This window comes from Micromys minutus (assembly GCF_963924665.1).
Source record: "Micromys minutus genome assembly, chromosome: 8".
NCBI lineage: Eukaryota > Metazoa > Chordata > Mammalia > Rodentia > Muridae > Micromys > Micromys minutus.
In genome coordinates this window covers 46,170,199-46,184,504 of record NC_137977.1, presented here as the reverse complement: position 1 = coordinate 46,184,504, position 14,306 = coordinate 46,170,199, and the positions used below count along the sequence as shown (strand labels likewise).

At 48.9% G+C, this 14,306-nt stretch overlaps 1 protein-coding gene across 2 annotated transcripts in view; it reads left to right on the top strand.

Moving 5' to 3' along the window:
- The window catches only part of NDST1 (N-deacetylase and N-sulfotransferase 1), a 111,950-nt gene that overhangs the window by 20,746 nt on the left and 76,898 nt on the right, over window positions 1-14,306 (top strand). For both annotated transcript variants that reach the window (XM_080920078.1, XM_080920077.1), the window contains exon 2: window positions 10,947-11,860. In XM_080920078.1, coding sequence (XP_080776204.1) covers window positions 11,348-11,860 — 513 coding nt within the window. In that variant the 5' untranslated portion in view covers window positions 10,947-11,347. The remainder of the gene's footprint in view (window positions 1-10,946; window positions 11,861-14,306) is intronic.

The window sequence follows — 14,306 nt, the reverse complement described above, 5'->3', positions numbered from 1 at the left end:
GATGGTAATGGACTGAATGTCTGAAACTGTAAGCCAGCCCCAATTAAATGTTGTCCTTTGTAAGAGTTGCCTTGGTAATGTTGTCTGTTCACAACAATGAAACCCTAAGACACATGTGCTACAGGAATTTATAGCCAAACCTATAGGCCACCATACTTTCCAATGCTGCTTTCATTATATTCCTAGAACTACAGCTCCCAGAATTCCAGGAAGCTATGTGGACCTCAGGCAGGAAGGGCTTAAAGGTTAACTTTAGACATTACATTATGAACCTCTGGAATACTTATTCAACCCACCACATTGGCATGCCAAAGAGAAGGCCCCTGGATGTTCAAGTTCTTTTTCTTTTTCTTTTTCCTCATTTGATAAAAATGGGTTGAGGAGATTGTAACATCATAGGAGTCTAGTGAAGACTAAATCACAGTATGTGGGAGCAGTAGTGAGCCCTTTAGAAAAGTTAGCTATGACCTAAGAGTTTACATTTTTTAAAAAAATTATTTGTTTGTTTATTTATTTAAGTACACTGTAGCTGTTTTCAGACACACCAGAAGAGGGCATCAGATCCCATTATAGATGGTTGTGAGCCACCATGTGGTTGCTGGGAATTGAACTCAAGATCTCTGGAAGAGCAGTCAGTTCTCTTAACCACAGAGCCATCTCTCCAGCCCTGAGATCCAAGTTTTTAACTTGGCTTTTGGTAGGGACTGGTCAGGGCCACCCAGAATTTGTGGATCTGGGGAGAGTCTGCTAGACACTGTCATATGGTCTCAAAAAAGGTCCTAAACTCCTCCTACTCTGGTGCATACACCATGTCATGGTGTGCAGCTGGGGAAACAGGTTCAGCAGAAGGGATTACCCAGATGTCTTCCTACTTTGCTGTTCTTAGCTGTGACCTTCTGGTTGGTGGAGGGAAGTGTACCCTCTTATCCCCAAGTCTAACACCTGGGGAGGGCTGGGTGCTGATGTGGCTCACACATTGGTGTATATGCTGTTTCTCAAAACCGTAGGGGGAATGCTTGTCAGCCTGGAGTGGAAAAACGGGAGGGGATGGCATTTCCATTAAGGCAGAACAGAGAAGTTGAAGGCATAGATTGATCTCTACTGGGAACACATGACAAGATGTCCTGCTTTGACGTGTCTTCTTTCCCTTTCTGTTCTTTAGCACTCTGACTAGAGAGTGCACGCTTTCCATGTTTCCCAGTAGGGCTCCTGCCGGGTGGGGGAGGACAAGGCTCCTCTGGCTGTGAACCTGGCTGAAGAATGGTATGGAATGCTGAGCCGGGCTCTGAGGAATTTATGACTGGACTCCTTAAGTGGGCTGGAAGGGTCATTCTAGTATCATGACCACCCAGCTGTGTGATCTTTTAAATCAGTCACTTGCCCTCTTTTGAGTTTGCACTTTCTTTCTATAAAGTACACACCAAGCCACCCCACCTTGTGTGGTGGGCACAGCAGGGATACTCACCACAGCTCTGATAAGTTCCCTCTGGGTTAGCAGATGTCAGTGGGGGTGGGGAGTTGAGAAGGTGTTATCCTTGTAAAGAAATGTTCTTTTCCTTTAAGATCAGCTCTTTTCCCGTGAATCAGAACCTAGGGAAAATAATTGGTATGGATTTAATGGTTTTAGGCATACTGGAGTGAGCAGAGAGCCCTTGTTTTTGGGAAAGTGTCTCTAGAGCATAGCTTGTCCTGCCTTGGCTTGTTATCCACAGAGCCCATCCCCCACCTGCTGTTTGTTTGCTTGGTAAACCTTTTTTCATAGCTGGTACAGAGATAAATTTTCAACTCAGGCCCTGCTGGGAGTAAGACATTAGCCACCCACGGTCTTGGGCCTGCCTTTGCCTGCCAGGAGGAGACCCAGAACAAATTCCCAAGCTGAAGAAACAGGGTGAGCAGTGCTGTTTGGTGTGCTTGCTGATGGAGGGTGGGTTTGCGGGGCTCCTTCTAGAGGGGGTCCCAGCCTGTGAAACACGGTGGACAGTGCAGAAGGAGTGGAGATGCATTGTGTAGGGCACTGGGCAAGCAGCGGTTGTCTCTGCTGAAGTAGGCCACACAGGAAGAGCCTGGGCTTGGAGCTGAGAGAGAGCCTCTAGGGCCTCAGTTGCTCGTGTAGACTGTCAGGGGAATAGAGGTCACCCGTGCTGTTGCAGAGTGAGGGTAATCTCACCATGTGGATATCCAGGAAAGGGAAGTGGCTTTACTTGGTGCAGCTGTTTGAGACTCCTGCCTCAGAATGAAGAGGAAAAGGTAAGGATTCTTGCCGTGAGCGTGAGCGTGCTCTCTACCTTGAGAGGCTTGTGGAGGAGTCCTCATCTGTATGCTCCTGAAGCCACAGCAGCCTGTCTGACACCCAGCAGAACCTGGTTTTGTAGGAGGTGGGCAAGGTTTTAATGGATAAGAAAAGGGGTCAGGGTGGGTGGGAAAAGGGCATTCCTGGTTGGTACGGTTGCAAGAGTCCCTTCCTTTTCCTCTTTCAGGTCCTCAGAGCCCTGTGTACTCACTGCAGGGTGGACTATGCCCTTGTGACCCTGAGTCCAAGCTAAACCATGTACAGTCTTTGGCTAATGGTGGCTGTGGTAGTGGTGGGGTGACTGATAGTCATGTCACAGTGTGGTCACAGGTCAGTCAGCACTGCAAGATCGTGGGGGATGGGAGCAACACAAATTCCACCAAAAAGGAATTGCTCCTAGTCTTGGCCTCCTGAGAGAACTTTGAAAGAAACAACTCTCCCACAGCTGGGAAGCAAATGTGGAGGGTGGGGCAGACCAGGATGGTGGCTGTGGGGTGTGGCTCAGCTGTAGGGTGTGTCTGGGTGGTGGGTGGTAGTATGACTGGATTGAAGCGAGTAATGGCTAGGAGGAACTGGGCCAGCTGTGCAGCATGGCTCTGGGTGCTAGTGAGACTCGTATCTGGGCCTACAGATGCCACCAGTCTGTCTTCCCAAGTCCTATCATGAAGATAGGACTCTTTGGGACTGCCTGCCAGGTTCTTTCCCATCTCTCAGTGTCTGTGTCCGTGGATGCCCACAGAGATGCCTTTTAGCATGGCTCTGTGCGAGTGGGCCTGTGCATCCACGGGAACTAGGCTGTGTGCATTGGAAGGTGGCCCAGCATTAGCAGGAATGGCTCGGATTGGAAATATAATATGTGCTGGGTTGTGAGGACCTTCCCCCACTCCAGGTAGCATTATACTGGAGACCTGAGACTCCTGAAGCTCCCAAATATCTTCCTTGAAGCTCTGGGTCACCACTGCCTCATCAGAACTTTGTGTGCCTGGCACCTCATGGTATGTGACAGACAGATTGAGGGAACTGGCAGGTCATCTGCATACTTGCAGCTCCTAGGGTGATGTCACAGCAGTACTGTTCCATAAGCTTCTCTTCCTGCTTTTCCTTTCTGGCTTCATCCTCTTATCTTCTACACTCTAGATCTTGTTTTTCTTTGTTTTGTTATGAGACAGGGTTTTACTCGGTTGCCATGGTTGGCTTGAAAGTTTTTGTAGATCAGTCCGGCCTGGAATTTACATGACAGAGATTCACATGCTTCTGTCTCCTGAGTGCTAAGATTAAAGGTGTATGCCACTGTGTCTGGCTTCATTTAAAAAAAAAAAAAAAACTAATTTGGAGTTACTGTCTTTAATTAGTTTATTTTTTGATGTTTTTATTGTTAATTTTTAAATTTATGTGAATAGTGTTTTCTCTGCACAAATGTCTGTGCCCGGTGTCTGTGGAGCCCAGAAGAAGGGGTCAGAGGCTCTGGAATGAAATTTACAGACAGCTGTAAGCTACCATGTGGGAACCGAACCTGGGTCCTCCTGCAGAGTATCCAGTGCTCTTAGTTGCTAATCTCTCTCTCCAGCCCATAAGATGCTTTTGAAATGTACAGGTTTTATAGGCTAAGATTAAGAACACAGGTAAGATGATCAAAAGAATCCATTACTAAGTTAGAAGGCAGGTTAAGGATTATGTTTTGATGACTGCGAATATGCTTCATAGTCTTACTTGTGAGAGTTGTTTTTCTTGCTCTATATTTTTAAAGTAGGGGCTGGGGCTGGAGAGGTGGTTCACTGGGAGTGGGTAGGAGGGTAAGAGAATGTCAGCACCCATGTCAGAAGTAGGTGTGGCCAATAGCTAAGCGTAGCTGCAAGGGTTGGAGAGCAGGGATAGAAATGGGAAGATCGATGGAGCTTGCTGGGTGGCCTAGCTGAAAAAAATGTCTCAAGGGAGTAAGGTGGAGAGTGTAGAGGATAACCGTGTCTTCCTTAGTTCCTTAGTGTCCCTTCACATCTATCTATATTGTGAGCATTGCCATCTGCACATTCCCATAAACTGCAACACACACACACACACACACACACACACACACACACACACACACACACACACACACCTTTAAAAAAAGGTCTCTCTAAAGCCCAAGCTAGCCTCAACCTGTTAGCAGTTTTCCTGCCTCGGCCTCTTGTGTGCTCAGATTACAGGTATGAAACACTACACCCAGCCATCATATAATAGGAAAGACTAGGGCACAGTTATAGCAGAGGAAGGGAAACTGAGGTTCAGAGAAGTTGAAAGACTTATCTAAAGGCCACAGGCTGGTAAATAAGGAAGCCTAGCCCTGACTGTGGCTAGCAGCCACTTTGTTTCTGATGATGGTGTTGGGAAGATGAGCACAGAGTGCTTTTCAGGACCTGCTGAAAATTTACAGCTCAAATTCACCCTCAAATTTACAGCTCACCCAGTCTGTTCTGGGGGCTCTCAGTCTCAATCCTGGAGGCCCTCATTCTCCTGAGCCAAGTTGCTTGCCCCCTCTCCTGCTGCCATCTTTCTGAACAGCTTGCTTTAAAAGAAGTCTTTAGTTTCCTATAGGTTCCGAGGAGGGTTGTGGAGAAACTTTGAGCTAGGGATGTAGGGTAGAGAGTGACTTTCAACTCCAGAGTGGTGGCCACATTTCCCGAAAGTGCTGGGTTGCCATGGTGTCTCCATGACGACCAGAGCATCTCATTCATTATCTCCAGCACTTTGGCAGGAAAAGCTAAGGCTAGGATTGGGAGAGTGCAGTGGAAGTCTGGCTGAGGGCTGGGGGTCTCTGTGGCTTTGGTCCCCTCAGGCAGCACAGTTTAGGGTCCCTGTGGTCCTGGAGCACTCCTTTTCATGGGGTCTGGGTTCAAATGGCAGCTGTGCAGAGGTCTGGCTATGTGATTTTGGGTAAATGACAGTGTCTAGGTCTCGTTTTTCTTATCTGTAAATGAGAATATCGACCCTTTAGTGTAAGGATTACACGAGAGAAGGCATAAAAGGCGGTAAACACAGTATGATCTCATAGTAACTGCTTTACGTGCGGTGATGGTACCAGTCATGGCAATAACGATTAGAATTGTAACTTGTGATTTTATTAGAGGAATGAATGACTAACTCAAAGTCAGGAAGAATGAATCAAAATTTAGTGGTTTTCCTGGGACTGTAACGAAACCTTGCCTGGAGCTAGTCTTCATATCTAGGCCATATCTGTAGACATGAGGATCTGAGAGAACGTGGGAGCTTCCATGATAACTGGGACCTTGGTCCTCACCTTTGTGTGACATCCAGGGCAGAAGCAAAGTTTATTTTGTAGGACTCTTAGAAGCCAGTCAGGTAGACACAGTCTCAGTGGATGACAGATGTAGGGATGTACACCTAATTGTTACTGGAGCATGCTGTGTGTGTGTGGTGTGGGTATAGATGTGCTGGCACGTGTGTGAGCACACGAATGAGTACACATGTTGGCTGTGGAGGCCAGAGGCTGATGTCAGGTGGTTTTGCTAACTACCGTCTTCTTGCACACTGAAGCAAGGTCTCATTGGAACCCAGAGCTCTCTAGTTTGGCTAGTCAAGCTGGACACCCTGCTGGGGGACTCCTATCTTTGCCTCCTGAACACTGGGATTACAGGGGGTCTGTCACACCCACCTGGCAATTGTGTTGGTGCTAAACTCTATCCCTCACTTTTATGTGACAGTGCTTTACTCACTGTGGCATCTCCCTAGTTATGGATGTGCCTTTTTGAAAGACAACTCAGAAAGGTTCAAACCATTAGGAAAATCTCATAAATGAAAGAAAAATGTTGTGTAAGCCAGAGAACACATTTACTTTCTGGTTCCAGGACTGTATTTCCCATCCTCTAGCAAGGGGTGGGAAGCACTAAGGGTTAGACTTGGGGTGGGGATGGGGTGGTTGGGAATGACTTCAGAGAGGCCATGGAAGCGGGGTGTGAAGGGTGACTGACCATCTCAGGAGGTCGGGGGATGGGAACATCATGAACTGCCTGACTAATATGGTGACTGACTAGGCAGGGCTTTAGTTTACAGGAAAGAGCCCAGCTGGCCTCAGCTGGCCTGAAGCTTTGGTGATTCTGGAGAGAGTAGATGCTCTTTAGTTCTTTGCCCCATGGGCCCTGGTGCTCTGTAATGAAGACAGTAAGAAGGGTTTTCAGTATTGGTGGGTCATGGATAGTCTGTGCAGAGGGCCCCTTACCAGAGAGTTGGGAAGTCTGCCGTGTTTACAGGGGAGTGGGTTATTTTCTCCTCTCTCTGGTCTGGACTTTGTCAAGGCTTTGTCCCTCTTCTGCTGGGGAAAAGCCATAACCTCCAAAGATAGGAATTCTTGGAGGAGGAGGACAAAGAAGAGGAGAAGGAGAAAAAGAAGAGGAGGAGGAGGATGAGAGGAAAATGAAGAGGAAGAAAAGGAGAAGACAGTTGCAAGAACGTATTTGCTAGGCAAGGCCCTCTAGTGTGTGGAACAGGCACCCTGCTTCTGCACTTACTCTCCCTCTGTGAAATCTGGACTTGCCTCGGCTGGATTCCAGGCTGCCAGAGAGATGAACTCTGCAGTGCTGGAAGCTGTTGTCCATGATGTGAGGATCGTTGTGAGCCTGTTAAGGAGGCAATGGCAGCAGTTTTTAAGCCTGAAGAATAGGATGTAACTGCCTTGGCTTATACATAGGAAATTGAGGCATCAGGTACTTAAGTAAATTGTCCAAGATTACACAACTCGTGGGTGATGGGGGCTTGATTTGATCTGAAGCCACCTGGCTACAGATGCATGTGGAACCCGAAGGTTTCTTAATGTAGGACTCTGGGTTTATGCTTAGACTTGGGAGATCTTGTCTGAGTTCTTTGGTATTATTGCATTTACAGTATATGTGCATGTATATACTTTCAAAGTTAAAATTATTTCTGTTTTGTATTTGAGTGTGTGGGAGTGCTAATGGAGTCCAGAAGAGAGTGTTGGATCCCCAGAAGCTGGAGTTACTGGATGTCGTGAGCTTCCTACCATGGGTGGGTGGAGGGAACTGAATTCAGGTCCTCCGGAAGAGCTTTTTTCCTGTTGAACTGTCTCTCCTTTTTCTAAAGAACATCTTTGCTTTCACACTAAAACTGATAGGACAGTAATGTTCTTTGCTGCACACACAGTGTGCACATTATTATCCGTGACCCCCTACTGCAGCAGTGCACACACACCAGTGCACACACAGTGTGCACATTATCAGTGACTCCCACTGCAGCACCATCTCACTGTGGAAGAATCACCTGTGCTCTGCCCAGTCAGCCTTCCAACCCTCTTTCAGCCTCTAGCAACCATGTACAGTTTGAAAATTACACTTTTTTTTATATCTGAAAAATGTTGTCAGATCCCCATCAGGACCCTTGACCCTCAAATGCTCGAGACCCTGTACTGCATTATTAACAAGCAGAAAGGCTGTTAATGGGACAGACAGAGGCCAGTGACACACACTTGAGCTCACTACCTCCTCTTCTGTAGGGCCAGATGGATGGTGTGGACAGGACCATTAGGGTACCCTCCCATGCTCCTGGGTCCCCGCTTTGTGTTCCTGTGTTGACACGATGTGAGGTCAGGCCTGGCCACAGATGTGGCTGTAGATAGCCTTTATCATTGGTAAGTGAGATGCTGGTCACTTTAGCCTTTCTAGTTCTGTCAGGATACCTACCCCTTCCTCCTCTGGTCTCGGGCACTGCAGGGAGTCCTGGAAAGCATCACACAGTTCTCACTTCCAGGTTGCTGCCCATCTGTTCCTTCTTCCATTCTTGGCCACTCCTCCTTCTGACCTGCTCAAGTACCACTGACTCCACGAAGCCTTCCTTTTTCCTTCCATCTCTCTACAGAGGTTGAATGAATGAACTAGACACCACGTTTTTCTCCCACCAGCCACACTTGCTTACTCCCTGGCATCACAGATGTCTGCTTTCTGACAGGCAGCTTCTTTCCCAGAGGCTGTACAAAGTGTAGAACATCAGAGACCGAAGCCTTCTCTAACTGGTACGAAGCTCCGGGAAGGATAGGTGTGTGCTCAGAGTCACAGTGCATCAGAGCACAGGTGGGACCAAAATCCTCTTTGCATGACAAAAAAGGGAACATGAAAATCATCAGAGATGCCAGTGTTAACATGGGTTTCGTGTGACAGTTTCTATCCTGCATGTAACATATTTAACAAAAATAAGGATATTCATACAGATCACTTCAGTAGTTTATGTGGCAAGGGGCTGGGGAGATAGCTCAGTCAGCGAGGTGTACGCCTCGTAAGCAGGATCATCTGAGTTCCCTCCTAAGAATACTTGTGGAAAAAGTAGCGTGTGCTTGTAATCCCAGCACTGGGGAGGTGGAAACAGGCAGATCCTTCTGGTTCGTGGGCCAGGTAGCCTGGACTACTTGGTGAATTTAAGAGACCTTACCTCAGGAAATAGACATTATCTGAAGAATAACATTTGAGGTTTCCTCCATTCTACACGTGTGCACACACACGCACACACCCATTCAGACACCTGCACCCCACCCCCCAAGTCTGTGGCACATGTTTTCGTCCTATGTGCTATGTTTGCCTAGGATCGTCTTGCCTCGTTAGGATTTCCTGTTTGCTTGTTTTTATAATTTGTGGTCTTTGAGACAGGCTTGTCTATGTAACCCTGGTGGGCTTGAACTCATGACATGCAGAAGGTTGGCCTCAATCTTGTACCGGTCATTCCGCCATGTCCTCTCAGGTGCTAAGATTTCATGGGTACCACCATTCCTGGCTTGCATTATGGTTTCGAGAGCCTGACCCCATGTTGGACACTTGTATTATAAGCTGTACTGGGATTTGGATTCTTTTTTTAAGTGTGTATTTTTTATTTAAAAAAAATCATTCTGTGCTTGTATAATGGCGTGTGTGTGATAATGTGTGACTCTAGACCTGTCCGTGCCAAAGCATCCGTGTGGAGGTCAGAGAACAGCTTTTTGCAGTTGGCTCTCACCTGCCGTCTTCTGTTTGCTGTGGAATTGTTCAGGGTCTCTCTGGTTTCTGCTGCTTTGCTGTATCCTCGGGGAGAGCTGGCACAGGAGCTTCCTGGAGCTTCTCCTGCCTCAGCCTCCCACTGTGATGTAGGGGTGCTGAGATTACAGCTCCTACTGCAGCCTTCTTACGTGGGTTGTAGGGATCCAAGTCAGGCATGCATTGAGCCGTCCCCCTGGCCCTTTGATTTTTAAGTTTGTATACAACATGATGGCTTTCTTAATGGTACTATATGTGATTTATTTTAATTTAAAATTTTATGGGTTTTATTGTGGGTATGGGTGTTTTACCTGTATGTATGCCTTTGTACCACATTCATACCTGCTGCCCACAGAAAGGCCAGAAAGGGCATTGGATCCTCAGGAACTGAAGTTACAGACAGTTGTGAGCCGCCATGTGGGTGTTGAAAGTAGATCACTGGGTCCTCTGGTAGAACTATGCTCTTAACTGCTGAGCCATCTTTCCAGCCTTTGTACTTTATTTTTTCATTTGTCTCTCCGTTTCCTTTCCCAGTTCCCTACCCTGTCTTGCTCCTCCCGTGGGGAAATCTTTACATGCTTCTACAGTGACTACAGCCAGGATGAATTCCTAGAAGTGCAGCTCTTGGCTGTCTATCATGTGGGCCCATGCTGGGCCTAGGAGGAGATTAGAGATCTTTATCCATAAGGCCAACCCCCAGAGTCCCAGTTCCCCATTTGGTACCTCGGCCTAGTCTGTCTCACTTCTGTGATTTCTAACTTGGGAGTTTCTGGGTAGCTCTGCAGGGGTGCCCCATGTGAAGTCACTGTGGTTTTCACTCACATACGGCGTAGTGGTGAGGTGGGGGTGGCGGCAGCCAGGGCTGCAGTGGGAACATGGGAATTGGAACCTTTTCACAATGTGTGTGGTCTCTGCTCACTCTTTCCAGACAGAGATGGGTGTTCTGGCTTGGACACCCTGGTGGGGCTTAGGCTGGGGAAAGAGCTAGAACCTAGAGTTCTGGCTGTCTGAGTGGGTAAGGCCTGGTGTAGAGGAGGTCCTTGCCTGTCCCATCAGTCCTTAGGCAGGCTTTGGTGGTCACCTGCTGTCCAAGGTTGCCAAGTATGTATGTGAGGAAGAGACATTTTTTTTTTTTTAAAGATTTTTTTTTTTTTAATTTTAGTTTATTAGTACACTGTAGCTGTCTTCAGATACACCAGAAAAGGTCATTGGATTCCATTACAGATAGTCGTACGCCACCATGTGGTTGCTGGGAATTGAACCCAGGACCTCTGGAAGATCAGTCAGCCATTTCTCCAGCATCCAGGAAGAGAGATTTCATGGTTGCATCTGGGCACACCACCTGTTTCTGAGTGTTCTTGTGTCAGGCCCCTTAGACACATTTGCTCCCTCAATTCTCAGCCACACCCCACATGAAAGGACCCTCACAGGGAGAGTTCACCTTCAGAGGTAGTGACTTCCTGCAGGCTTTTGTACACAGCTCTGGGTTGGATTCCGGCTCTGGCTGCTTCTGTTATTGGAGGGGGTTACTGGACTTATTCAGAGGAAGGGTTGGCAAAGGAAGGAAAAGGAGCAGGCGGTAGTTAGTGGATGGAGGCTGTGCTTCTGACTCTGAAAGCCCCATTTTAACTCTCTGCCTTTGTCCTCAGCTCCCCAGCCTTTACCCTGCGGCCCGAGAAGAGTGGGGGAGGAGAAGAGCGGCATGTGGCGCCCCCTGGCTGGCCTGGTGTCTTTTGACCTGCTGTTGACTGCTCCCAGGAGGCCCTGACACCCTGGGGCACTTTTGCTCTGCACAGGACCACGCTGGGGTTTGCCATGGTGACATAAAGGGGTGTAGAGGAAGGAAGGAGCAAGACCAGCCTGTAGACTGCGCCCCTGGCTGGACAAAAGGGCCAGGGGCCCTGCGCCTTCTCTTTACTGCCCTTTGAACGTCTCACTTCCTAAGTCTCTGCATTTCTCAGTCAGTGGACAACTTTTAGGACTCCTGTGTGAGGACTTCAGGGGACCAGGCCAGGCTGGGCCTCTGCTGGTTGAGATCTTGGGGGCCAGAATGCCTGCCCTGGCGTGCCTCCGGAGGCTGTGTCGGCACCTGTCCCCACAGGCTGTCCTGTTCCTGCTGTTTGTCTTCTGCCTGTTCAGCGTCTTTGTCTCTGCCTACTACCTATATGGTTGGAACCGGGGCCTTGAGCCCTCGGCAGATGCGTCTGAGTCCGACTGTGGGGACCCACCACCTGTCGCCCCTAGCCGTCTCCTGCCGATCAAACCTGTGCAGGCGGTCGCCCCTTCCCGAACAGACCCGCTGGTGCTGGTATTTGTGGAGAGCCTCTATTCACAGCTGGGCCAGGAGGTAGTGGCAATCCTGGAATCCAGTCGCTTCAAGTACCGCACAGAGATTGCACCGGGGAAGGGGGACATGCCCACACTCACTGACAAGGGCCGTGGCCGCTTCGCCCTCATCATCTATGAGAACATCCTCAAGTATGTCAACCTGGATGCCTGGAACCGGGAGCTGCTGGACAAGTACTGTGTGGCTTACGGCGTGGGCATCATTGGTTTCTTCAAGGTATCGAGGGAGCAGGTTCTTGAGCAGTTCCCAGCACTGTTTCCACACTTGCTAGCCAAGCACATATCAGTTTGCACTGTAAAATGGTTGCGGTGGTAGCGCTTAGCTTCCTTGTCATGAAGGCTAAGTGATTGCTTGCCTGCTGCTGCTGAATGCTTACTGAGTATTTGGAGGCCCTGACCACTACATATGGGGCTCAGTGCACAGCAGGCACCAGCCTGAAGGAGTCTTGGGTCTGGGTGCAAGGTAGGAAGTCACACTCTGCTAGGTACCCTGAAGCCTGCCATAGCAGTCTCAGAGGATGGCCAACTGCAGGCCCAAGAGGGTTCTCTACCCATGGTCTTCCTCCTGGAGACAGTGGAGGGTGGAGTGTGTGCAGAATGTGTTCCTAAAACAGAGCACAAAGAGAAAGGAGAAAGAATACCCAGCATGCACTCTTCTGGGCTTGTGGGTTCCCTGAACCACCCTTGAGATTGAGGTCATTGCAGGAAGCTTGTCATGGAGGATCTGCCCGAGGAGGGGCAGGAATAACGGAAATATGGTCATGCACAATGAATGCAGGCACCAGCTAGAGACTTGACTTGGGGCTTTTGGGGGACATTTGTTTACTGGATGCTTCCAGTGTCCTGGGCCCTGTGCTAAGTGCTAGTGTGCAGAGTAATGAACGGCAACAGAGAAGCCACAGCTGAGATTCTGTCACACCTCTGGCCGCACAGAGTCTGCAGAGGTGCGATGAATCTATAACGGAGGGGAGCAGAGAAGGGTAGGTATACAAGAGTGGGTGTGAGGGACAGCGCTGGATTCTGTGGGCAGTCAGGAAAGTTATCTCCCATGAAGTGGCCTGAAGGGCTGGGAAGGGCACAAGCGTACGGGCAGCTATTACATGTTGAGTACAGAGCCGGGAGTGGGATTTAGGCAGAAGGTGCCCATGTCCCAAGCCTCCCTCCACATTGTTCCTTTGTTCAGTGTTAGGAGAGGCTGCTTTAGCCCAGGCTTCCCACAGCATGCTCTTTCATGCACTAATACAGCAGGAGGCTCTGCCGCTGTAAAGAGAGAAGAGAGTGAGTCAAAAAACCAAAGGCCCTTAGAAATCCTGCAGTGGGGCGGCCCAGTGTGATTTGTTTCTCAGCCAGCTTGATCTCTTTCACAGAGCACCCTCTGGGGAACACTGGCCTGGTTTACGGCTTCACAGAAGCAGAAAGTCGGGCTGGCTCCATTGTCTCTGTGCTTTTTTCTTTTCCTCCTGCACTCTGTACCCTTCCCTGCCATGGACTTCATTAAGGTTGCTCAGAGCCCCAGGCCTGAGAATCATCAGAATGGCAGACAGTTATTGAGAGCTCATTCAGTGCCATGTGCTGCCTGTCTGCTTCACACAAATTAACTTACCTCACACTAATGAGCCATTCTCCAAGGCAAGCAGATGATGATTTAAGAAAGGGGTAAACTGAGGCAGAGACCGGTTAAGCTTATAAGCTCACACCCCTACCAAGTATTATCCAGGATTCAGGTCCAAAAAGCCCCAAGCCATGTAGGCCTGGTCTTTCTGAGGTTTGATGAGCACAGGAGCTGAGTTCCCTTCACCCAGTGGAACTGCGCCAGAAGCTCTGTGCTGTGTTCTAGACTCCAGGCCTGGGGCGTGGACATTGATCTTAAAGCAACAGAGCTCGAACTTTATGTAATCCCAACTTCGTGTTTAAGGTGAACATGAAATGAGGCCCATTGAAAAGCAGGGACATGCTCAGAGTCTCACTGGGGGTTCAGTGGCAAATGCAGCTCTCTCTATTCTGTTGCATTATAAGTCAGGACTCCAGGCTTGTGACTGTTCTGTTGGAATGTGCGCCGCCTGGTGGCTGAGGCGCCTTACTGCTCTTTCGGCAGATCTGGCTTCTGTGCTGCTCCTTGGACTTGTCAGACTCAGGTGCCTGTGCCAGGGCTCAAGTTCCAGATTCTCAAGGCAGGGGGAGATCACAAGCTTAAAAGTCCAGACGCTGGGCCAAATCTTTCTGAAACTTAAAAGCAGTGTGACCTTGGCCATTACGTTCAGCTAATGGTACAAGTTACAGTTGCTGCTTCTAGACCTTGATTGAAGAAAGATCAGTGAGGACAGGGGCCAGCACCTGGAGTCACTTGGTCAGCGGCAGCTGGGGTGGTGTGTCTACTCCCTGTGTAGTAAACACAGCGTTGCACGTGACCTGTGCCTCCGAGAAGTTCTTGAGGTAGGGGTTGGGTCCTCATTCCTAGCACTGTTCTGTGTCAGCCTCACGGAGTAGACAGGTGCCCTGTGTCTGGGTGCACACAAGGTTGGTGAAGGTCATGTGACCGTTCAGTGCCTAGCACGTTGCTTTGCTTGCTCTGTCACATAGCGTAGGTACTTTGTTTTCAGATAACATGACAGAAAATTAAGTGGCTTTACCAGAGTGACATAGTTAGTATGCCACCCAGACAA